General features: G+C 41.4%; 1 protein-coding gene across 2 annotated transcripts in view; it reads right to left on the bottom strand.

Moving 5' to 3' along the window:
- The window catches only part of SLIT3 (slit guidance ligand 3), a 574,817-nt gene that overhangs the window by 97,960 nt on the left and 451,743 nt on the right, over positions 1-25,114 (bottom strand). For both annotated transcript variants that reach the window (XM_056516502.1, XM_056516503.1), the window contains 3 exons: positions 24,069-24,232; positions 5,859-6,009; positions 495-569 (listed from right to left, as the gene is read on the bottom strand). In XM_056516502.1, the coding sequence (XP_056372477.1) occupies positions 495-569; positions 5,859-6,009; positions 24,069-24,232 (390 nt within the window). The remainder of the gene's footprint in view (positions 1-494; positions 570-5,858; positions 6,010-24,068; positions 24,233-25,114) is intronic.

The following is a 25,114-nucleotide window of genomic DNA, read 5'->3' on the forward strand; positions in this document are numbered from 1 at the left end:
GGAATCTATGTGCTGCCTAAAGGGGGGCTCTATGTGCTGCCTAAAGGGGGCTAAAGCATGTTATTCCAAAGAATTTAGGAATGTTAGGTGATTTATGCCCTTTATGGATTAAAACCAGACTCTGCATCAACTATGTAATTTTCCATGGGAGTTTTGCCATGTATCCCCCTCCAGCACGCCACAGTCCAGGTATTAGTCCCCTTGAAACAACTTTTAAATCACTATTTTGGCCAGAAAGAGTCACTGTGGGTTTTAAAATTCGCCTGTCCATTGAAGTCAATGGTGGTTCGCCCGGTTCGCCAGTTCGCGAACATTTGCGGAAGTTCGCGTTCGCCGTTCGCGAACAGAAAATTTTATGTTCGCGACATCACTACAGTACTGTGAAAATGACAGAGAGAGAAGTAGAGTGAATAGTGGAATACAACAAACACTAATATCCAGCACTTCTGAGCATCTGGAAGGAAGAAAAAAGCCAGTATATTAGCTCCGCTTACATTTTCCGCAGGTTTGGCAACTTCTTGAATATTCCTGTAGCTTCCAGGACTGAGATTTCATTGTCATTCAAACGCCTAATAAATAGAAACAGAGAACTCAAATGTACATGCATTATTCAATATGTACATTCACTCTTAATTCTTCTTAGCATTCTGATAGCTTTTCTTTTCTTAAAAAGCTGTGGGAGGATTGAAGAGATGGTGTGATGGTACAGAGCAGACAGTTAATGATGGTTAAGGAAGGAGTGAATAATGTAACACTCCGCTGTAAATATGACACATTTGCATGTTGCCCTTAAAGGGGTATTACAGGATTTTTTTTTATTTGACTATGCTACAGGGGCTACAAAGTTAGTGTAGTTCATAATATAGTGTCTGTACCTGTGTGTGACGGTTTTCTCACAATTCTGTGATTTTACCAGCATACAAAATGACTGTTGTCTCGGATTTTTCACAACTTGCAATGCGGCCGAGACCTGACTTACTAGTCAGCTGATGACAGGGAGCCTGTCTGCTTCAATGGGTGGAGCAACTAATGCAACAGCTGTAGACACCCTGATTGAAAACCACAGGTCTTTTGTTTCAATGGATGGGGTGGCTGATGTGTGGGAGGGAGGAAAATGGCATTGTGGGATTTGTAGTAAAAAAACATAACCCAAACAGGAAATACAAGTTCACAAAAAGCTAGCCACAGTGTTATGGTAATCTCAGGACATAGCCATTTAGCCCCAAGACAAGTGCAGATCCTTCCTATGCATGTCCATTACTGTCTGCCAGGTACGTACTAAAATCACCTTATGGTGGGTACTACCATGCTGACAACTTATCCCCTATCTAAAGGATAGGGGATAAGTTGCCTGATTGCGTGGACCCCCGCGATCTCGCACGCAGCACCCTGCTCTCATCAGGCCCCGGAGCGAACATCCACTCCGGGTCTGATGACTGGGCCAGTGATCGTGACATCACAGCTCCGCCCCTGTGTGATGTCACGCTCCGCCCCTCAATGCAGCTGTCTCGTCCCCTGCCATAGACTTACATTGAGGGGGCAGAGCGTGACGTCACACTGGGCGGAGCCGTGACGTCACAATACTCCGGTCCCGTGATCGGCAGTCATCAGACCTGATGAGAGTGGGGTGCTGCGTGCGAGATCACGGCGGTCCCCAGCAGCGTGACCCCACGCGATCAGGCAACTTATCCCCTATTCTTTAGATAGGGGATAAGTTGTCAGCACGGTAGTACCCCTTTAAAGTCTTTTATTGTTAACTAACCAACAAAATATAAGATTAGGTCTGTTTTAAAGAAAACAAACCAAAAGGGGGCTGTTTGTCTGGTAGTCAACCAGGTCAAGACTGGGCCAGTTTACCCTTTTCATTTTTGTTTTTTTTAGTACATGCAAATTGGATATCGATAAAGTCTCTTCTCTTCTATTTGTGCCTTATTTCTTAGATACATGGGGGACATATTCAAAAACTTACTTAGACTAGGCAGTCTAAGATTGCACCACATTTTTACAGTGACTTAGGCTGTTTAAAAATCTAGCACATCTTACATTGTATGCTCAGTCTACACCACCTCTGAGGTAGTATAGTAAAGGACTGTTTTGGGTTTTCTTTGGTGCATGCTATTGAAAATTTGGCACAATGTTAGCCAAAACAAGGCTAAATTATTTTCAGAATGTACACTTTTTGAATCCCTCTCCCATAGACCTTTATTTTATGTCATTAAAGTGGTACTCCCATGGAAAACTTTTTTTTTTAAATCAACTGGTGCCAGAAAATTAAAGGGCGTAGAAGATTTTAATCTTTGCTATGGGGCCCTTTGTCTTCTCTGTTGGACACTAACTCCACAAACTGAAAAGTTATCATCATGAGTGATTCCTTTAAAATGTTATGTCCATCGTAAACGGTGCCATTCTTCTTACATAATATAACAAACTTTTCTAAATCTGTCCGATTACATATTTTTTCCAGGATAGCCAATATGGGCTCATTCACACTACAAAAGATATTCCGGGAAAAGTTTTAATCTGTAGCGGTCAGAACAAGCCATTGATGGCAATGATTTCTAAGCAGTCTCTGCCGAAACTAAGAACACGTTCATTCCTCTGGCGGAGTCTGGGATCCAGAATTTCCATGACAGAATCTTTACCATGGAAATCCGTAGTGTAAATGCTGCAGGGGACCCCAGTATAAACAATGGGAGGCTGCTGCACTGTATTTTCCGCAGCAGAACACCAGAGCAGAGTTTCACATTGCCTTTTTTATGAAATTATAGTTAAGTTGATTATTAATGAAATAACATTGATTATCTCATTACAATGGCATCCCTCAAGAGCTGGGATGTGTTAGACAATAAGTGAACTGTCAATCCTTGGAATTCGTGTGTTTGAAGCAGGAAAATATAGCCAAGTATTAAGATGTGCTGACAAGGGCCACAATGTGATTTGGCTAATATAGGACCAAACTATTAAAAACAAAAATACAAATTAAGAACGTTCTCCTCACTTACTCAGCAAATTTAGCCATAGCTTCCAAATAAATAAACCTCATTCTTTAACTGCCTATACATGGAAAAGCAAAGCACCATGCCCAATTTTTCTATGGCATTAGTTTAAATTGCTTAGACAGGAAATGCTGTCAGCATTCTCCTCCATCCGATTACATTATTTGCTTTGAAAACCTGGATTAGAAGAACGAATTTGTGGTGGTCTACGGATATCAGTATTTAGATAAGTCATCAGTGCAAACACTAAGCCAAATAAGTAAGGTATTCAGACTACATTAGGGCACATGTTATTGTGCTGAATCATTAGATCTTTAGTGCCAAATTGTTAGATGGCCGATCTGTAAAGTCAGGTTATATGTATGTAATGACAGATGGACCCACTTATTTTTTTTTTTATATAATTTAAAACGAATAACTTATTGACAGATCCTATCATGCCTTATTGTTTCTAGTTATATCTTGTGTGAATAACACAACAGTGTCCTGAAATAGAAAACAGGGCCTGTCCAGAGTAAAAATTATGTTTTCAAATCAACTGGTGCCAAAAAGTTATAAAGACTAGTAAATGATGTCTATATAAAAATCATCAGCCTATGAGTACTTACTGTATCAGCTGCTGTATGCTCCAGAAGAACTTGTATAGTTCTTTACAGTCTGACCACAGTGCTCTCTGCTGTCACCTCTGTCTGTGTCAAGAACTGACAAATGCAAATCCCCATAGCAAACATCTCCTGCTACGGACAGTTCCTGACATGGACAGAGGTGGCAGCAGAAAGCACTTTGGTCAGACTGGAAAGAACTACTCAACTTTCTCTGGAGCATGTAGCAGCTAATAAGTGATGGAAGGATTAAGATTTTTAAATAGACGTAATTTACAAATCTTCCAAGTAGAAACAATATCCGGCACTGCTGTGCTGAGAGTGAACATGCGTCTGTGAGACAGGTATAGTGTGGATACAGTCCTAAGGGTGGTGCTCAATCTTGCAAGAAAAGAAGGACAACCTATTAGACAGTTCTACAGCACATGCATTTGTTTTTACTGACCTGTTTGGTAACCCACTGATTGCTGCTAAGTATAGAGGTTACAGTGCATGCATTTGGTCAAGTACAGAGCTCATTACAGAGCATGCACATGGTCAGATAGCTAATTTAAAGTGTTACTCCGGAGAAAAAAAGGTTTGAAATCAACTGGTGCCAGAAAGTTAAACAGATTTGTAAATTACAATGAAGGAGAAATGATGGCACTCACCCCAAAGATGGACTTGCAAGGATGACTTTATTGTGTGCTCGTCAACCAAAGTGCAAAAAAACCAGACCCTGTTTCTAACCCCAGACAATCCCCTTAAACCAGTGTTTTCCAACCAGGGTGCCTCCAGCTGGTGCAAAACTACAACACCCAACATGCCTGGACAGCCAAATGCCACAGCTGGAGGCACCGTGGTTGGGAAACACTACCTTAAAGGAGTAATCCCGTGGAAAACTTTTTTTTAGATCAACTGGTGGCAGAAAGTTAAAAAGATTTATAAATTACTTCTATTAAAAAATCTTAATCCTTCCAGTACTTTTTGGGGCTGTACACTACAGAGGAAATGTTTTTCTTTTTGGATTTCTCTCATGTCATGACCACAGTGCTCTCTGCTGACCTCTGCTGTCCATTTTAGGAACTGTCCAGAGCAGACCAAAATCCCCATAGCAAACATATGCTGCTCTGGACAGTTCCTAAAATGGACAGCAGAGGTCAGTGGAGAGCACTGTGGTCGTGACATAAGAGAAAACCAAAAAGAAAATAATTTCCTCTGTAGTATACAGTCTGTAAAAAGTACTGGAAGGATTAAGATTTTTTAATAGGGGTAATTTACAAATCTGTTTAACTTTCTGGCACCAGTTGATTAAAAAAAAAAGTTTTCCACGGGAGTACCCCTTTAACCACTCCAGGCATAGGCAACCTTCTGCACTGGAGAAAATGCTTTGGCAGCATTTTGACTGTAAGAGCATCATGGGAGATGTAGTCCAAAACATCTGCAGTGCTGATGGTTACCTATGCCTGCACTAAATAACCATAATGAATGCACCATGCCTACTACAGCTTGCCTGTTAAAAGTAGATCTTGCCTCTTTAAAGGCATATTGTGCTAAATAGAACTCTACCATTAAAGAGTTTGGGCTGTCACCCTGCCAGACTGTGATGTTGTGATGATGTCATAGGCTTTCAATAATCTGATGGAAGAGAGGAACATGGTGAGATGCCATGATTTGGGTCTTCTCCGCATTAATCTGTATACAGATCGCTGACAACAGTAATCTAATAATCTATCTTATAATGATCTAATAATAATCTATTAATGATCTCATAATATGAGATCATTATTATCTGTGATCAGAGGATTGATGGGAGTACACAGATCATATCCCAGCATTCCTCAGGAAAAAATGGGGAAAACTACTAAAATTAACATTGAAATAAAAAATAGGCAGTAAATTATGTCCTTAAGGGGTTAACATACACAGCAGAGTTCAGGAATTATTCTGTGACATAAATTTGCCTGGTTAAATTACAAAATGAAAATGAAGGGAATTAGCATTTTTGCCCTATTTTTTAATTTTCTGCTTCACACAACTTGAAAACACTGGTATACTACGTCTTGTTACTACATAAAAGTAACATTTTTAGCCCAAATAAAAGTAAAGAAATATTTAACCAAAGTATGTAAAAAAATATTCACCCTTAAAATATGCCTGAAATATTGCTGTTTATATTGAGGCCTCTGAAGGCCTTCATCTTAGTCTTGGGAAATTATTGTATTTTGTAACTAATATTTATTATTTTGAGGTAAATGGGAGGGACATTTGTCAAACTTACAGATCTGTGGTGTACTCCGGCAGATAACTGGGTATTCGGGTGATTTTTTGGTTAGAGCAGTCAACAATTGTTCCTTCGCAGCGACATTTTTCTGGACAAACAAGGTCCATGAAACAATCCCCACTGAACTTGCTTCTGTAATCTTCTGAGCCTGTGGGAAACATTAATTTGTCAAATAAAGCTATTAGTCTGTATCTTGAAGACGGCAGAATGTCAGCAGGTAACCAGCAGAACTCTACACTCAAATATATCAAAAATGTACTAAATAAGAGGCAACATTGATTAAAACCAGAGTAAGGATGGAAAAAACACTGGAAGCCAAGCTGAAGCCGCTGTAATAGGTTAATATAGTGGTGACTTAGTCACCAAGAACAAGAAACAATAACCTTATGTCATATTTTACAGTAAGTGTATTGTACATTATTATACGACGTAATAGTAATAATATCTCAACTGCGGCACCCCAGAGATCTGGTGCACGGAGCGAACTTCGCTCTGTGCAGGATGACTGGCGATGTTGGGTGGAGGCTCGTGACCTCACGGTCACGCCCAGCTCATGACGTCGCGGCCATGCCCCCTCAATGCAAGTCTATGGGAGGGGCGTGACAGCCATCAGACTCCCTCCCATAGACTTGCATTGAGGGGGCATGGCAGTGACGTCACGAGCCTCCGGCGCTGCACCCGACGCTCTAAACAAACGCTGGGTGTAGCAGGGAGATTGCGGGGGTCCCACCTTTGGATAGGGGATAAGATGTCTAGGGGCGGAGTACCCCTTTAAGAACCAAAGTTTGCAGTTTCTATCAACATACTAGCAAGCAATGTTCCTTTAAGTAGACAGAAATGCTGCATGCATCACAATAATTTCAATAATAATGGCATTCCTGTGCTGTGCAATATGGTCCATGTGTCTGTTAAGAATTGAGCTCATTTTGGCTAACCATAGTCTGACCCCCTTTCCTAAACATAATCTTTTAATATAAGTTAGTGAAACATTCATTTTATATTATATATTATAATAATATATATATATATATAATAATAAATCATAATTCTTTATTAGACATAACTAACTGGAATTCATTGTTCTTTTAAAGTATAGTGGCATGAGCGGAGATTGAAAATGTAATATCAATACTGGCCAGGTACCATTGCAAACACAGTTGTTCCATCACTAGAGTAGAAGCCATCCAGTGTAGAGTACAGAGATGTGAATGTAAAGTGGGAAATCATGTTACATAAAAGAGTTAAAAATTACTGTATACAAGGCAAAATTAAGCTTTTCATGCAACTCCCCCAGACACAGATTTTTTTGTTACATAGAGGCAAACTATACAAGTAGGCACTGTAAGCACTGTCTATCTGCCTAGTTGTGTCTACGTGGTTAGACTGTTGACTTTCATCCTAGACTTAGGACTTTTGAGATGTCTTTTGGTTGTAACCCAGGCTCTGCTCGGTTACTGCCTTGGTGAGGGGTCGGAGTAGGGGTTAAACATTAATCAGATAATAGACAGGAGGTGAGAAACCTTGAAGGACAGTTTGTACAGGCAGGAAAGAAAGAATATACCGTATTTTTCATCCTATAGGACGCACCGACATATAAGACGCACCCAATTTATAGGTGCAAAATCTAAAAAAATAAAGATTTTGAACCCAATAGTGGTCTTCAACCTGCTGACCTCCAGATGTCGCAAAACTACAACTCCCAGCATGCCCGGACAGCCTTTGGCTGTCCGGGCATGCTGGGAGTTGTAGTTTTGCAACATCTGGAGGTCCGCAGATTGAAGACCACTGCATAGGAGGTAATACTCACGTGTCCCCGCCGCCCCGGACCCATCACCGCTGCCCTGGATGTCGCTCCATCGCTGTCACCGTGTCCCCGTCGCTCCGGAACGTCTTTGCTGCCGGCCGGGTATCCTCGCTCTCCGTCGCCGCCATCACGTCGTTACGCACGCCGACGCACGTATGCGACGATGTGATGACGAGGAAGGAGAGCGCCGGCCATACAGGGGATCCCTGAACAGAGAAGACACCGAGGAGGCAGGTAAGGTCCCGGTGTCCTGTAAGCACTAACCCGGCTATTCAGTCGGGCTGTTTTTGACCGCCGCGGTGAAATCGCAGCGGTCCCGAACAGCCCGACTGAACAGCCGGGTTAGTGTCACTTTCCTTTCAGACGCGGCGGTCAGCTTTGATCGCCGCGTCTGAAGGGTTAATACAGGGCATCACCGCGATCGGTGATGTCCTGTATTAGCCGCGGGTCCCGGCCGTTGATGGCCGCAGAGACCGACCCGATAGGGGTGTATTCGCCGTATAAGACGCACCGACTTTTTCCCCCCAGTTTTGAGGAAGAAAAAGTGTGTCTTATACGGCGAAAAATATGGTAAGTATAGAGAGAAGAAAAATATTTTTTTGCATTATAAAACACAAATAAAAAAAATGCATTTTGAAGTTGTCAATAGCTTTTAAACTTGTTGATTGACAAGCCATGGCAGCAAAACAACCACTGTGCTATACTACACTGGACAAGAACATAAAACAACAATAACCTTACAAAGCCCCAATATTTGGGCAAATGACAATTAGGGAACTTCTGAATTTCAATGTATTATGCCTGTCAACTGTCTACTGGCAGTGAATTAAAGGGGTACTACCGTGCTGACAACTTATCCCCTATCTAAAGGATAGGGGATAAGTTGCCTGATCACGCGGGGTCCTGCCGCTGGGGACCCCCGCGATCTCGCACACAGCAACCCGCTCTCATCAGGCCCCGGAGCGAACATCGCTCTGGGTCCGATGACTGCCGATCATGGGGCCGGAGTATCGTGATGTCATGCTCCGCCCCTCAATGTAAGTCTATGGCAGGGGGCGATACAGCTGTCTCGCCCCCTACCATAGACTTGCATTGAGGGGCGGAGCGTGATGTCACACGGGGGCGGAGCTGTGACGTCACGATCACCGACCCCGTCATCAGACCCGGAGCGGATGTTCGCTCCGGGGCCTGATGAGAGCGGGGTGCTGCGTGCGAGATCGCGGGGTTCCCCAGTGGCGGGACCCCGCGCGATCAGGCAACTTATCCCCTATCCTTTAGGTTGGGGATAAGTTGTCAGAACGGTAGTACCCCTTTAAACAACCAGGATCGGAATGCTTGTGTCTGTGTCATAGCTTTAATGGCCAGAGCCTCTACCTGAGCCCTATTAGTTCAGAACTGTACTAGTTTTCATCTTTAAAACACACATTCTGTATTATAGAATGAATGATCCTGCGGTCAGGATACGAACAACCTTATTCTGAACACTTTACATGTTAGATGATTGGCAGATTTGCCAACACATATATAATGTGTATGGCCAGTTTAAAGGGGTGCTCCATGATTTTTTGTTCTTCAGCCTTTGAGACCATGATGCCAAGTTCTAATACGGTTTCATATGCTTCTATTTTCATGCTTTGCCCCATTTTCATGCACAGGACCCACACCCAGAAGTGCTGAATTGCAAGTCTTTGTATTTGACTGTTGTCTCTGACCTTTCCCAGCATTTCATGTGGCCAGAGACAATAAGTCATATGTCACATGGTCTTCAGGGGACGTGGCTATGCTGCAGTGGGTGGGTGGCAATGTACTAGAGAACTGTGGTACTGTATGTGTTCCATATAACTTAAATATTATTTACAGAACATATCTATTTCTTCCCTTTATTGCTTCTAATTATGGGTGTGTCTTATGGCCCAGTGCATCCTATTGTCCATAAAATACGGAGTGCTAATTCGTCAAAAAACTATCACCAATACAGTGATACATCTGCCCCAGTGTGGTAATCCATATCATCATCCACATCAATGATAATTTCATAACTGGCTGTGGACTGTGACTAGGACCCATATACCGTAATACCCTATAACAAAACTATACAAGGCCAGAACACATATGGGAAGAGCTTTTATGATGACATATACTGACTGCAGCTGCTATGCTGTCCAGCTACAAGCTGTAGCAATAAAAAAACAAAAAAAAACATCATTTATGATAAAAGATCATGGGCATAAAACTATTATAAACACAAAAACAGCCTTTGCTTTACTAGACTGCAAAAAAATCAATTGCCAACATGAAGATAAAATTTACTATGTGAACATGAGCCTTGAAATCAATGACAGGTGGCGGGTCTATTAACGTATTCCCATAAGGGGATCTGATGTGAAATCCAGCCATCTGCTTACAGGACTAGTAGAACGTGCGCGTCCATCAGCCTGTGCAATATTTGATGTATGTTTTACAACAGAGAATTAAGCAGTTCATAGGATTCAAGGACCCAATTAAACAATATATTCTGAAATATTATCAGGAAGAATCAGTAGTGATGACATCCAGGGAAGGTGATACTGAAGGTTGACACTGCGATTCCCATCTTTAGATTTTGCATAAAGTGTGGTATGGCGGGGTGTGAGGTGCAGGGAAGATGTTATTACCCTAGGGCAAGCATGTCAAACTCAAAGGCTAACATGGGCCAAAAAAACAAGGTTTAAGTTTATGTGGGCGGCATAAAAAAAAAAAAAAAAGCCCTCTCTGCACAACATCTCATGCCCCCCTGCACAAGACCCCATGCCCCCCTGCACAACACCTCATGACCCCCTTCACAAGACCCCATGACCCCCCTTCACAAGACCCCATGCCCCTTTTGTACAACACTCCATGCCCTACTTTGCACAAGACCACATTCCTCCCTGCACAAGACCCCATGCCCCCCTGCACAAGACTGTGCAGTACAGTTCCCCCACATTAGGTGCAGTATAGCTCCCCCACATTAGGTGCAGTACAGTTCCCCCACATTAGGTGCAGTACAGTTCACCCACATTAGGTGCAGTACAGTTCCCCCACATTACGTGTAGAATAGTTCCCCTCATTAGGTGCAGTATAGTTCCCCACATTAGGTTGGCAGTATAGTTCCCCACATTAGGTGCAGTATAGTTCCCCCACATTAGGTGCAGTACAGTTCCCCCACAATAGCTGCAGTACAGTTCCCCCACATTACGTGTAGTATAGTTCCCCACATTAGGTGCAGTATAGTTCCCCACATTAGGTGCAGTACAGTTCCCTCACATTAGGTTGGCAGTATAGTTCCTCACATTAGGTGCAGTATAGTTCCCCCACATTAGGTGCAGTACAGTTCCCCCACATTAGGTTGGCAGTATAGTTCCCCACATTAGGTGCAGTACAGTTCCCCCACATTAGGTGCAGTACAGTTCCCCTACATTAGGTTGGCAGTATAGTTCCCCACTTTAGGTGCAGTACAGTTAGGTGCAGTACAGTTCCTCCACATTAGGTTGGCAATATAGTTCCCCACATTAGGTGCAGTACAGTTCCCCCACATTAGGTGCAGTACAGTTCCCCCACAGACATACAGCCTTCAGCCATATACAGTGTATGGCTGGAGGCTGTATGTCTGTTTACTGCCCCACATCAATGTTCCCACAACCACTCCTCCGGTCCGGGGTAACGATCTACTGCTATGGCCTATGGGCCATAGCAGTAGGTCCCAGGACCGGAGGATCGGTGGTCGGAACACCGAAGATGACATGCTGGTGAGTGATGACTTACCATACCCTCCTCACTGCTTCGCTCCGCTCTTCTTTTCTCCTATGGGTGCATGCACGGGACGTCAGTGACATCCCTGCGTGCGCTACCTCCCGGCGGCCTCTGCGTTTTGAAAGTTAACGCGGAGAGGTAACCGGGGCATCCTTGTATCCTGCAAAGATTTTTCGGGACACAGGGATGCCACAAATGTGACGGGGGCCCCCTGCGGGCACGGGGCACGGAGCAGGTGCTCCAGGAGAGACAATGATGATCCGGCTCTGACCAGAGTAATGAATATCTTTGCCGGGCCGCAAAGATATTCATTGTGGCCGGCATGTGGTAGATTTACTGAGGGTAGACAGTTGTAACATTCTATGCAGTACAGCCAGGGCCCAAGGAGGTGACCAGTGACACAGAGGCCTCGCATGCTTGCTGGGACTTGTAGTTGGATGGGAGAATTTAGTGCAGGCCACGCTGGGTAGAAAGATGACTTGACTGACTTGTGACTGACAGGATGGTGACTTTAGCTTACTTGCACTTGACTTGTGGCTGCAGGACTTGACTTGAGGCCTCCACTACTCTGGACACACACACACTAGGCATGACTTTACTGGACCTCAGCAGGAAGCAAGAGAGCAAGAGAGAGACAGGGATTATATGAATGAAACTAGTAGGGAGCCCATAGGTCACCTTTGGGGTCAGCTGGTCACTGGTACCTCCTGGGTAACAATCACATGGTACATTTTATTTAAGGCATAACAGATTTTTTAATATACAACTTATACACAGGGGGCCTGGGACACTGAGGGACACTGCCTGACAGGGCACGAAAGGTACAGGGCAACACCATCCTGTACTGGGCCACCACAAAAGCATTATGATAAGTCTTGGCAATTTTCAGGTATCATCTAAATGCATCCAGTGTTCCAACATAAAATACTGAATTTACTGTAGTTGAGGAATTAATTAAACATTCATATTCTGTCTAATAATGATACATTCTATATACATCTCTATTTATATACATATTCAAAAATGTACCATAGTGTAAACAGAGACAGTATAATTAAACCATATGGTTGTAACTTTGCAAACAAATTGAGAGAGATTTATCAAGCTGTCTCAGGGTATGTTCACACTGAGGAAATTCATTCTGTTGCAGAACTTCTGATGTGTAAAAAAAACAGCGTAATTCCCATTAAACTTAATAGGAAGCTGCTGCAAGCGGAATCAGTGCAGAATTTCCTCCTCTTCAGTGTGAACAGGGCCTTATAGTAAGATTCTCTATGTTGTTAATAGCAACAAATCACAGCTCAGTTTCCATTTCTCAAATTTCTCTGGCAAAATTACAACTGAGCTGTGATTGGTTGCCTATTAGGAATTGATCTCCCCTATTGTTTTCATCTTGTATAATTTTTGGCATAGTACATTGACTATTCTGTGGACTTTAGAACTAGAAAACCCAGCGGGAATATATTCAAAGAATTTTGCGTCATTTGTTTTGCTTTCGCTGCGCCACATGCGCCTTAAATATGGCGCACACTATTAGCACCACGTATTCATATATTTAGCACCCAATTTATTACCCTGTTAGCCATGCTTTTAAGGGATGTGTTTAGGGCATGGTTAGGCTGTTTGTGCTATTAACACTATTTTTAAAGGTTTTGCACCTCTTTCTGGTGCACAAAGTGTCGCAGTTAATACCCAGTATACCTGGTATTAAATGATTGGCTATTAGTGATGTTTGCCCCAAATTTTCAAAAGAGCAAACACACTTCTGAAAATGAGGTGCAGTTAAAGGGGTACTCCACCCCTAGGGGACAAGATGTCTGATTGGGGGGGGGGGGGGTCCTGCAGCTCGTTAAGAATGCTGGGTGCACGACCTCGCCCCCTTGTGATGTTATGCCACACCCCCTCAATGTAAGTCTATGGGAGGGGGCATGGCAGCATAGACTTGCATTGAGGAGACCCCCACCACCTGCTCCAAGCGTTCGGAACAAAATGTTCCAAATGCTGGGGCAGTGGAGTACCCCTTTAGCACTCTGAGGCGCAGAATAAAGAGCATTAATAACACAATTCTGTGAATATTCCCTTAAGTATGCCTTGTTTGCTCTTTGCTTGTTAAGTTGATTTGCAATCTATGAAGTGTAGCATTTACACCAGGACTAACAGAGTACATGCCCCACTATGTTATAGAACTGTAGCCTCCAAACTGTTGATGGGGCTGCCGGTACCTCTCTGGTCACCTCCGAGATAGCAGCTGTCATGATGGGGCCGATGAGAAGGGCTGCCCGTCTTCTTTACCGCTCTGCAACTGTACACTTAGCTATGCTACCACTATGCATTATTTTCGGGGTATGTCTTATATTATTCCAATCCTCAGAAATTCTGCTACGACTTATTTTATGGGTGTGTCTTATTTTCGGGGAAACAGGGTAGTTATGCAACAGCTGGAGGTGCACAGTTTGGAGAATAAGCTCAGCTAAGGTATAAGTATGAAAACAAGCCGGCCAATGCTTATGGTACAGTCACACTTGCTATAATTCCCATTCAACACTTATTTCTGGGCATGATGACCTATGCAATAGCACTTTTCTAAAGACATTTACCTAAGGTGATTTTACACATAGCATTTATTGGATCCAAAGCCAGGAAGAGGTATATGGGCACGGAATAATAGGCCCAGTGATTAGCCGACAAATGAGCAAACACTTGGCTCATTGTAGGTTTCAAACCTTTGTTCACTGGTCACACATCGTGTAATATGCCAAAAGTAAAGAGCTGCAGGAATGATCTAGCAATGGTTTGTGTGGCCCCTGCTGCCCAGAGCTGAGCCATGCAATAGGAGATTAATGCTCATATTGGGCAGGGGTCCACCCTTCATATTTCACATTTCTTTCACATCCATTTACAGTGGGTGAAGCCCTTTAAAATAACATAAAACCATAAAAAGTCATTTTAAAGGTGGACCGTGCCCTAATACAAACATAGCAGAGCTGAGTTAGGCCTCTTTCCCATTGCCGTCTGAATTCACTATATGGATCCCCATCAGCTATATGATCTCCTTCAGGTCTGTTGTGTTCTGACCCATTTCAGGGTCCATTCAGTGCAAAAAAAAGACGAACGGACCCTGAACAGGGCGGATGCAAATGGCAATGTGAACTTAGCATTAATCATTGCAGAATGAGTGAATTGTCATCTGTGATATCTAGATGCAAAGAACATCTACTAAGTCTTACTAACTCAAGACTTATACAGCTCTGCTTCATTTGTAATCATAGTCATTTCATAGTCATTTTTATTTCATTTTTTGTTGATTGAAAAAAATGGCAACTTTAAAGGGGTTATCCATCCAGGAAAAAACTTTTTTTTTTATATCAACTGGTGCCAGAAAGTTAAACAGATTTGTAAATGACTTCTATTAAAAAATGTTATTCCTTTCAGTACTTATGAGCTTCTGAAGTTGAGTTGTTGTTTGTTGTCTGGCAACAGTGCTCTCTGCTGACATCTCTGCTTTTCTCTGGAACTGCACAGAGTAGAAGAGGTTTGCTATGGGGATTTGCTTCTAAACTGGGCGGTTCCCGACACAGGTGTCATCAGAGAGCACTTAGACAGAAAAGAACAACTCAACTTCAGAAGCTCATAAGTACTGAAAGGAATAACATTTTTTAATAGAAGTAATTTACAAATCTGTTTAAAGGGGTATTCCAGGCAAATCCTTTTTTTATATATATCAACTGGCCTCGGAAAGTTAAACAGATTTGTAAATCACTTCTATTAAAAAATCTTAATCCTTCCAATAGTTATTAGCTTCTGAAGTTTTCTGTCTAACTGCTCAATGATGATGTCACGTCCCGGGAGCTGTGCATGATGGGAGAATATCCCCATAGGAACTGCACAGCTCCCGGGACGTGAGTCATCAGAGAGCAGTTAGACAGAAAACAACAACTCAACTTCAGAAGCTAATAACTATTGGAAGGATTAAGATTTTTTAATAGAAGTAATTTACAAATCTGTTTAACTTTCCGGAGCCAGTTGATATATAAAAAAAAGTTTTGGCCTGGAATACCCCCTTAACTTTCTGGAGCCAGTTGATATATAAAAAAAAGTTTTTCCTCTTTAACTTATAATGGAACTGATAATAAGCACCAAACAGGAGCAAGTAAGCTAAGTCTCAAGTCATCAAATACAGCTATGGAATAAAAATGACATACTCAGGTATTGCTATTATAAGTTTGTGTCATATTTACTGCAAATCTTCCTAAAACCATATACAGCAGAACTATTTTTAGAGGTTATAATAAAATGTTTTTATTATAATTTATTCCCTCTTAAAATGCATATCTCACCTTTTAAAAGTAGAAGAATCCCAGCATGCCATGCGGCAGGAAAGTATGTGGCCTTCCATGGTGCTTGACAGAACCATGTTCAGTTTGTATTGTTCTACCACATGGTTAGATCAAGCACAAAGGAAAACCTCATTGAGAGTCATAGCCAGTGTTAAGCAGCACTAGAGAGAGAAAGATGTAAAGAGAAGCATGGAAGAGTACAAGCTGTAGACCTAGGACAGCTGACCCCTTCCGCTATAAAGAAATGCCTCATATGGTCTCATATTTAGAAAACAGCCTGGTGGTGGGTCTGTTAGTTGTAGACGCAGTGGGAAAATACTGTCAGTATACAAATTTATTTTTCCTGGACATGGAAGCCTTAAAGATAAAATGATATGTTGTCATAAACAAAAATAACATTTAAGCCATGTATTCTGTACATTCAACACACAATATACTCAAAGGGGTTTTCCAGGATAAGTAAAACAGAGTTGTTCTCTCCAAAAAACAGCACCCCACCTGTTCTAAGGCTGTGTAAGGAATTTCAGATCAGTTCAATTGAAGTGAATGGAGCCAAGTTGTAATACCCCACACAACCTAATGACACTGGTGGCGCTGTTTTTGCCCAAAATAAAATAGTTTTTCTATTTCCGGATAACCACTTTAAAAGATAATTTGTTACCTACAAAGGGCTTAAAAAATGTTTGACGCTGTAATAAAGCTATCAGGAAGGATACTGGTCATAAATTTAGTTACGTATATCATTGCAACTTTATAAAGGCCCTGAAGTGTTAAAAAGGCATGATCCAGGATCCGCTGTGCCCTCGAGCGGAAATGTCTTCTGGCTCTGAATCTCCCCCTGCTGCCTGTTTGATAGACAAGCAGGGCTCAGCTTCCTGAGTGTCAAGCCTTGCAGAAATCTTGCGAAATCCAGCATAATAACTGGGGCAATCCCACTGGATGTGCATCGCAATCTGTATCGGCGCATGTGCAGATTTCAGCAGTGCTCAGCCAGGAAGGTGAACCCTGCTTACCTGTCAAATAGAAAGCAAGGGTGCCTTACAGCAGAGAGGCTTTGTGGCCTGGAGGCAAAGTAGACCACACCTCTTTGAGAATTCAGGGAGGCAATAAAGTCATTTTTTCCAGATTATTCAGATTAAAGCAATGATACATGTAACTGAAGGTATGGCCAGTATCCTTTATGTAAGAGCTATTACACAATGCCTGTACAAACTTTAAAGTTTAACTTTAGAGTGAACCCTCTCCAGAAGACCACCTCTTTGGGAATACCACCTCCTTAACCAGTTTAGAGTTTGTGTGATGGATTTTCAGTCCACCATACGTTGTGCATAGTGGCCATTTTCTTTCAGAAGACCACACCATAGAAGCAATTTTGTATGATCTTCTCAAACAGGTTTCATAGGTTTTTTCTCTGTATCTCTTTAAAGCAGTCAGAGCTAGTTTTTGTAACACATATTCTAACATACTGCGTAGACAAAAATTATAACATTTTGGAAAGCATAACAATTTTGTGCATACAATGTAGTTGTAAGGCCTTGGTCTGCAATAAAAATGGGAAAAAAAATGATACTCAACCTGCCTTGATCCCCCTCCACATCACTGCTCCATACCAATGGTGCCCATTTCTGGCTGAGCAGCGCTTCCTGCTTAATCTCAACACTGGCATAGGTAAGTCACTTCTATGACCTGTGAATGGCTGAGCCAGCATTTACTTTGTGCTGAAATGGAGGCAGAAAGCACTGCTCACCTAGGATCAGAGACAGCAAAGACAGACGAGGCAGAGGACTGGTGTGAGTGTAAGTTTTTTCATTTTTCTGATAGCACCAACCCCTTAGATAAATATTTTGTTGGACCGGACAACTCCTTTTACGACTTCACTTCAATAATAAAACATATCTTTGTCAATAATAAAGCATATTTCAAGTCTTTGTATTTCAGCACTGAACACTTATTTGCTGTGGATTTGAAGCTCATTATGAATACAACAGCCACTCCAAGCTTAAAATAAATTAACAACATAATCATCACAGAATGTTAAAGGGGTACTCTGGTGGAAAACAATTTATTTTAAATGAACTGGTGCCAGAAAGTTATACAGATTTGTAAATTACTTCTATTTAAAAATCTCAATCCCTCCAGTACTTATCAGCTGCTGTATACTGCAGAGAAAGTTATTTTCTTTTAAAATTTTTGAACTTGTCTGTCTGTCCACGGTGCTCTCTGCTGACACCTCTGTCCATGTCAAGAATTGTCCGGTGCAGGAACAAATCCCGCAAACCTATCCTGCTCTGGACAGGTCCTGATATGGACCGAGGTGTCAGCAGAGAGCACTGTGATCAGACAGAAAAGAAATTCAAAAAAGAAAATAATTTCCTCTGTAGTAAGCAGCAGCTGATAAGTACTGGAAGGATTAAGATTTGTTAATAGTAGTAATTTACAAATTTGTTTAACTTTCTGGCACCAGTTGATTTAAAATAAGTTATACACTTTTAAAGAAAATACTACCTTAAAACGTACATAAAGAGTTGTATGTTGTCTAATTTATAGGTGTACTCAATGCATGTGTTTAGCAGGACCTATTACTTGTTTTTACTATTTGTCTCTACATAAAGATTACTTAATGCATAATAAAAGGTTATGCAACTTTCTAGTCCGCATTGTCTATCAATTCCTAACGGTTTTTGAGCCCCCTGCTTGATGCTATACAAACTGTATATAACAAACTGTTCACACAGCTGCAGAACACTTTTCAATGCTTAAGAGAATTGTTTTATTGTCTCAAAATAGCTCATACTGACTACTTTGGTTTTGGTTTTCAGATGGTATTTTCTTTTAAAAGCTCTATTTAAAAAGGTGGACCACTCTTTCATTCTCTTTCATAGTCTGTTACACAAATATAATCTCCCTAGACACTGTCAGAACATCAACTTTCCATTACCTCCTATATGACGTGTATGTATTTTTTATTCACCAGCATCAGGTTGAAAATCATTATACTGTACATTCAGAGAACAGCATTTAAAAAAAAAAAAAAAAAAAAAGGTTTTCATAAAAAAATTTCTTTACTTCTACAGCCTGTTTTATGTAATAATCCACAGGTCAATACTCATGAATACAGGTGATTGTGAACAAGGCCTTAGGTGGCCTTGAACATTTATTAAAATTAGTTGCATTCTGTACATTATCACCTGATCATCATGCCCATCTTGTTTGTAAATAAATTATAATCTCTAGGCAAAGGATTATGGAGTGTGCTGTGATTCCCTACATTGTTTGCATATACAGTATAGTGCAGGCTACTTTGTCCTGTTCAGTCAGATTAGTCAGGTTAGCGGTCTGATCGCCCAGCTTCGAGCCACTCCCAATGATCTAAGTCTATAACCAAATCAGGGTCAACAGCCGGTCTAATGGATTTCCTTCTAAAGGCGATAGAGCAGCCTACAATGTATGTGAAAAATGCAGGCTGCAGAAAGAAGATCGAGCAAAATGTTTAATAAAGACCTATTGCAAAAATGTTTTTTTTTTTTTTACATCAAAGTTAGTATAATGCAATAATAATTGTATTGCAATTACAATAACATTTAAAACCAATAGCAAATGTTAGTTTTACTGCACAATGATAATATTGCAAGAGAGTAATATTCTAGTACAGTTAATTCCTTCTACAACACTGGTCAGTCACAATATTAGCCTGTCTGGTGCCCCCTCACACAACAGCTTTACTTTCCAATATATAACTCCACTTAATAACTAAAATGTACAAAGTTGTGTATGCTAAAGTACTAGGAAAAATTACTTTTCCTGCAATTTCACTGGTTGTTAATAGGGCTATGTTCACCCTTTGCTTTTACATCCTGGGTTTATACGGTTAGAAAAAAGGAATGCATCAGAATGTATCCTGTTGCCATTGATCTACTGTTAAAAAATATAATAAAAAAATAAATAACAGGACGTAAAAATGACGTTTACATAATATGTTCTGTTGCCTCCTGTACAAACTGCAGTGAGAACTAGTAATAGTACATCATTCAGTGTTACATCACCAACTGCTACATAACCTTGTATTATGACTTTAGTGCTGGAGGTATAAAGTCAAAAGTGATGTTAAAATGATTGGCACCTGAACTTACAATATTGATATACAGTCTTAACAGTGTCATAACTGCAAAGGACCAGCATCAATTTTAGCAACACTATACAAGTAAGTTAATTAAAGGGGTCCTCTGGAGGAACACAAATGTTTTCAAATCAACTGGTTCCACAAAGTTGAACAGATTTGTAAATTACTTCTATTTAAAAATCTTAACCCTTCCAGTACTTATCAGCTGCTGTATGCTCCACAGGAAGTCGTGTAGTTCTTTTCAGTCTGAGAACAGTGCTCTATGCTGTCACCTTTGTTGATTTCAGGAACTGTCCATAGCAGCAGAGGACATTTGCTCCTGCTCTGGACAGTTCCTGACACAGACAGAGGTGGCAGCAAAGAGCACTGTGGTCAGACTGGAAAGAACTACACAACTTTTTCTGGAGAATACAGCAGAGGATAAGTACTGGAAGGGTTAAGATTTTTAAACAGAAGTCATTTACAAATCTATTTAGCTTTACGGCACCAGTTTATTTGAAAACATTTGTTTTCCACCCCTTTAAAGCCATTGACTACACGATCAACCCCTATAACTCTGCTCTTATTCATTGATCTGACATCTGTCATTAAATGTATTTATGATCTCAATGCTCCCACAAATGTAGATGGTGATGGGCTCTGGTTTTCATGTTTTACTTTTGGAACATTGATGTTTGTAACATAAAGTGCAGTGCACGGTATACGGATATGCTGCTCATTTCATCATACTATTCTATACTCTGGGTGCCATTTACCAAACAAATCATAGTAAGATACACAGAAAGGAAAAGAAAAAACACTATAACCATAGCAGAACAATAGTGTTTTTGAAAACCTGTGCTTGGCTTGTAAAAATCAACGCTACATTAATTTTAGTCTCATATTGTTGCTTACATTACCCTACATATTGGCACAGAGAAGTTTATTACTCCAATGTTTAAATTACCTTCAGCAACACAATGTACTAGTCATGACTAAATACCCATGACAAGCATGACACCTGCCGCGTCTGTACATTAGTGTTCTATTCCTACATATAAGACCCGTACTGTGACCAGTGTTGGCAATTGATACCGTCAGTGTAAATGTACTATTTCTAGGTACTGCTGATGTTTTGAAGAAGACAGAAACATTGTTAATAAGCATGCCACTGCATTGATTTTCATTGTTTAGCTTGAAGGCAAGAATGGCCTGCAGAGGAAATTGATGAAGATATATGGGCTTAGTACAGGTGGAACGGGAGTTATGTATTCTTTCTGTATCACAAACATTTATTTAATCTGATTCAATATACAGTTTGGTCTAGGGACCACGATAAGACAAAAAGAGGAAAAAAAAAAAGCAGTGCATTTTTTTCAGAGCAAAAAATTCACAATTTTAAAAGCTGTGTGACGATGGTGTTTACGATGGAACCTTTACTGTATATGTGTGTATATATCTAAATACTGTACATACTCTATATGGGCCATAAACATTACGGTTAATCAGGATGGGATGTAAAGGCAGCCAAATAACCAGAATTCTACTAACCTTTAGCAAATGCTAATTTTATTTTATTATTTTCAGCTAACCAAATGTTTAAAGGTTACCTCTAATGGCTGCCCTGGCACAAGGATTTCTGTTTAAATTTCCCAGAAGCTTCTGAACCCATCTCGCTTAGAAACTAGTGTGCTCTGGCATGCTGACAGATATCTATGGGGCTTCTGGCAAATCTGTGTCCAGAATGTGCTAGTCTCGAAGGAAGTCACAGAATCAGAAAATGCTGGAAAATGTAAACAGAAGTCCTTGCACTGGACAGTGGTTAGAGATACCCTTTAAAGGAGTATTGCAGGCTTATACCTCCTGCAGGGGGCCCCGGCTTTTCTGCAGCTCTCCCCGTGTAGGCGGCGTGTCTGCCGCAACATGATGCCGCATCTGACACCCTTCCTCCATGTATTTCTACAGGAGAGGCGAAGATGCAGCGTTCTTGAATCCAAACCGCTCCTATAGAGCTGAATTGAGGGGGCATGTCTGTCGACAGCTTAGTGAGGTGGACAACATGAGCATTATCAAAGCAGAGCCACGGCAGTTCCGGGTCCCCAAACGGGAGATCCTGCGGATAAGGGATAAGTTGTCTATGGCTGCAGTACTCCTTTAAATGTGGTGCTTTTCAGGGGCGGCACTTTGCTGCCCCCTTTTTTTTTGTGTGCCACCTAGATTCATGATCGGGCCGGCCCTGCGGCACCATTGCTCACTGTTCTAAAGTGGCTGCAGCGCCGGCGCAGCCCGACCTGCTTGATAGCGCAGCGGCCAATATAGAACAGTGAGTCTGCGGCCAGCTGGCCCGGGTCTGATGAGGGACATCACGCAAGTGATGTTCCTTCGCAGACCCGCGCAGGAGGATATCAGTGAGGTCACTTGTCAAGTTGCCGCCAGAGAGGAGAAGTGCTGCGCCGGCCAGATGAGTGTGTGTCTGTGTGTATATGTGCTATGTTACCTATTGTGGGGAACCTATGCTACCTAATGTGGGAAACCTATGCTACCTAATGTGAGGAACTTGTGCTACCTAATGTGGGGAAACTATGCTACCTATTGTGGGGAAACTATACTATCTAATGTGGGGAAACTATGCTACCTAATGTGGGGGAAACAATGCTACCTAATGTGGGGAAACTGTGCTACCTAATTTGGGGAAACAATGCTACATAATGGGGGGAAATGATGCTACCTAATGTGGGGAAATGATGCTACCTAATGTGGGGGAATGATGCTACCTAATGTGGGAAAACGATGCTACCGAATGTGGGAAAACGATGCTACCGAATGTGGGGAAACTATGCTACCTTATGCAGGGAAACGGCTACCTAATGTAAGGAAACTATGCAAGCTAATGTGGGGAACTTATGCTAACTAATGTGGGTAAACTATGCTACCTAATGTGGGGAAACTATGCTGCCTATCTAATGTGGGAAAACTATGCTGCCTATCTAATGTGGGAAAACTATGCTGCCTACCTAATGTGGGGAAACTATGCTATCTACCTAATATGGGGGAACTATGCTGCCTATCTAATGTAGGGCAAACTATGCTGCCTATCTAATCTGGGGAAACTAGGCTACCTACCCAATGTGGGGGAATTGCTGCCTACCTAATGCTGCAGATTAATGTGCATTTCTGTGGAGCTCTTGAATATGCAGTGCAAATTTATGGCACAGTACATTTTTTTTTTGGGGGGTGCAGCATTTCACTCTTGGACCCAGGGAGCACAATGTCTTGGGCCAGCCCTGTTCTGGGCCATAATACCAAGCTGCCAAAAAACGTGTCTAGTCTATCCATAAGCTTGTGTGCTCACCTTCAACTATCCTGATGATCACTGTGTATGTAGACAGATATATTATTGCAGTCTGGTGCTCTTTTTGGCATAAGGAATAACAAATCCTTGTGGGACTTTATTAAGAGTCAGTGAGATCCCTCAGGATTTGTCAGTACTTAATAAAAAGAAAAAATCCACATTAATATTCTGACTCATCTTCAAATGGTGTGAACAGAGCCCTACCACCCTGACTGCTGTGTACATTAATATTTCATCAGTCAAATTCAAAATAATTATTTCTTAATAAGCAAGAAAGAAGAAAATATAATATACTGTTGGCTAACTGCACAGATTTCAAGCCTGATAAACTGGACATATATTAGTAAATGCGAGGTCAGAGCAGTTGTTAAAGGTCAGAGGTTTTGTTTTGGTGACAATTTTTTGCAAATGTGACTACAGGATTAGCAGCCATATTGCTTTTCACCTTTCATTTAGCTCCTTAGGAACTGATGGTAAAACTGACTAAACATACTGACAAAATGTCTCTGTTTTAGTAATGCTAAGCATTATCCCGCAACCATTACACAAAAAATCTAACCTTTAAAACATCCACGTAATATACTTGAAAGATTAAATCTATGTTTACAAAATTACGGATTAATGTTACTAAGAAAACGACAAGCCATTTCTCCTACTTATTCTTTTTTAAACCTATCTGTGTAATTGATTTTGTCGAAGTCCTAACCAAATTTACCAAATGTAATTGAAAAAAAGCTGCTCAGTGATATCCATTACAGAAAACACTGTTTTTGCTGATTTGATTAGAAGCCTATCTGGAAATGTTCATATCTTAGTAGAAGAGGCAGCCCTGGGAATTAATTACCTGTACAACGGAACTTCTTGCTCTTGATCTGGCTGATGCGCTTGTTGGCGAGGCGGCGTGGGCTGGTGCATCGGGCGCCGCTGGTTTCTATTGGATTATCTTGCAGGTAATCAGCGAGCCACTTCAAATGGCAGTCACACACGAAGGGATTCTGTGCTAAATGTCTGCGGAAGAGCAGAAAGTTTAATCAGGGGTGACCATGTCCTGCATTCATCCTTTTTGTTTGTTTTTTGTTTGCAGGAATCATATTTTGGACCTTCAAAGTGGGAAAAAAATACATTATTATTATTATTATTATTATTATGCTCCTTGCTGTCACCATTGCCTTGAAGAGTCCACAGAATTTTTGCATATCTACCCTCAAGTCCCCCAATGTTTCCATGCAGCTCACGTTTTGCTCCTTCTGGTCCCCAGAAGTGGCAGTTTTACTGAACTGAGATAGTCAGCATCATAAATGTCTTAAAAATAATACTGTGCACACAAATAACATATGCTAATAAATTAGCTAAATATAAAGCAAAATAAAAACAGTATACTAGGGTATGTTTACACTAATTCATTTAAAGGCAAATTCCACATGGATTTCACTTCAAAATCCACATATATGTGCAAATCTGCTTCATGAACTGACATTTTAAAGGGGATATCTGACACTTTGCAAAAAAAATTCAAGTTCTGCTGTGGCCTGGAATAAAAAAAAAAAAAAAAAAACTTGTACTTACCTAGCGCTTATCCCCCCTGCAGCTCTCATTTGCATCTGTCTGGTCCCTCAATCTTCTGTCTACTTCCTAGAAAGGAGCTTGTCGCAGGACCTGCTGCTCAGCCAATCACTGGCCGAGAAGGAACACTACTCCGCCTAGTAATTGGCAGGTTCTGATCCGAGCTCTCGTCTTAAAAGTGGTAAGAAGATACCAGACCAGACAGAGGTGAATGTTAGCTTTGGGGCTAGGTAACCAGAGGTTTTTACCTAATTCTATCTGGCAACAGCAGGATATGAAGCCTTGCAAAATGCGGATAACCCCTTTAGGTTTTGAAGAGGTTTCTGT

This window comes from Hyla sarda, chromosome 4, assembly GCF_029499605.1.
Source record: "Hyla sarda isolate aHylSar1 chromosome 4, aHylSar1.hap1, whole genome shotgun sequence".
Taxonomy (NCBI): Eukaryota; Metazoa; Chordata; class Amphibia; order Anura; family Hylidae; genus Hyla; species Hyla sarda.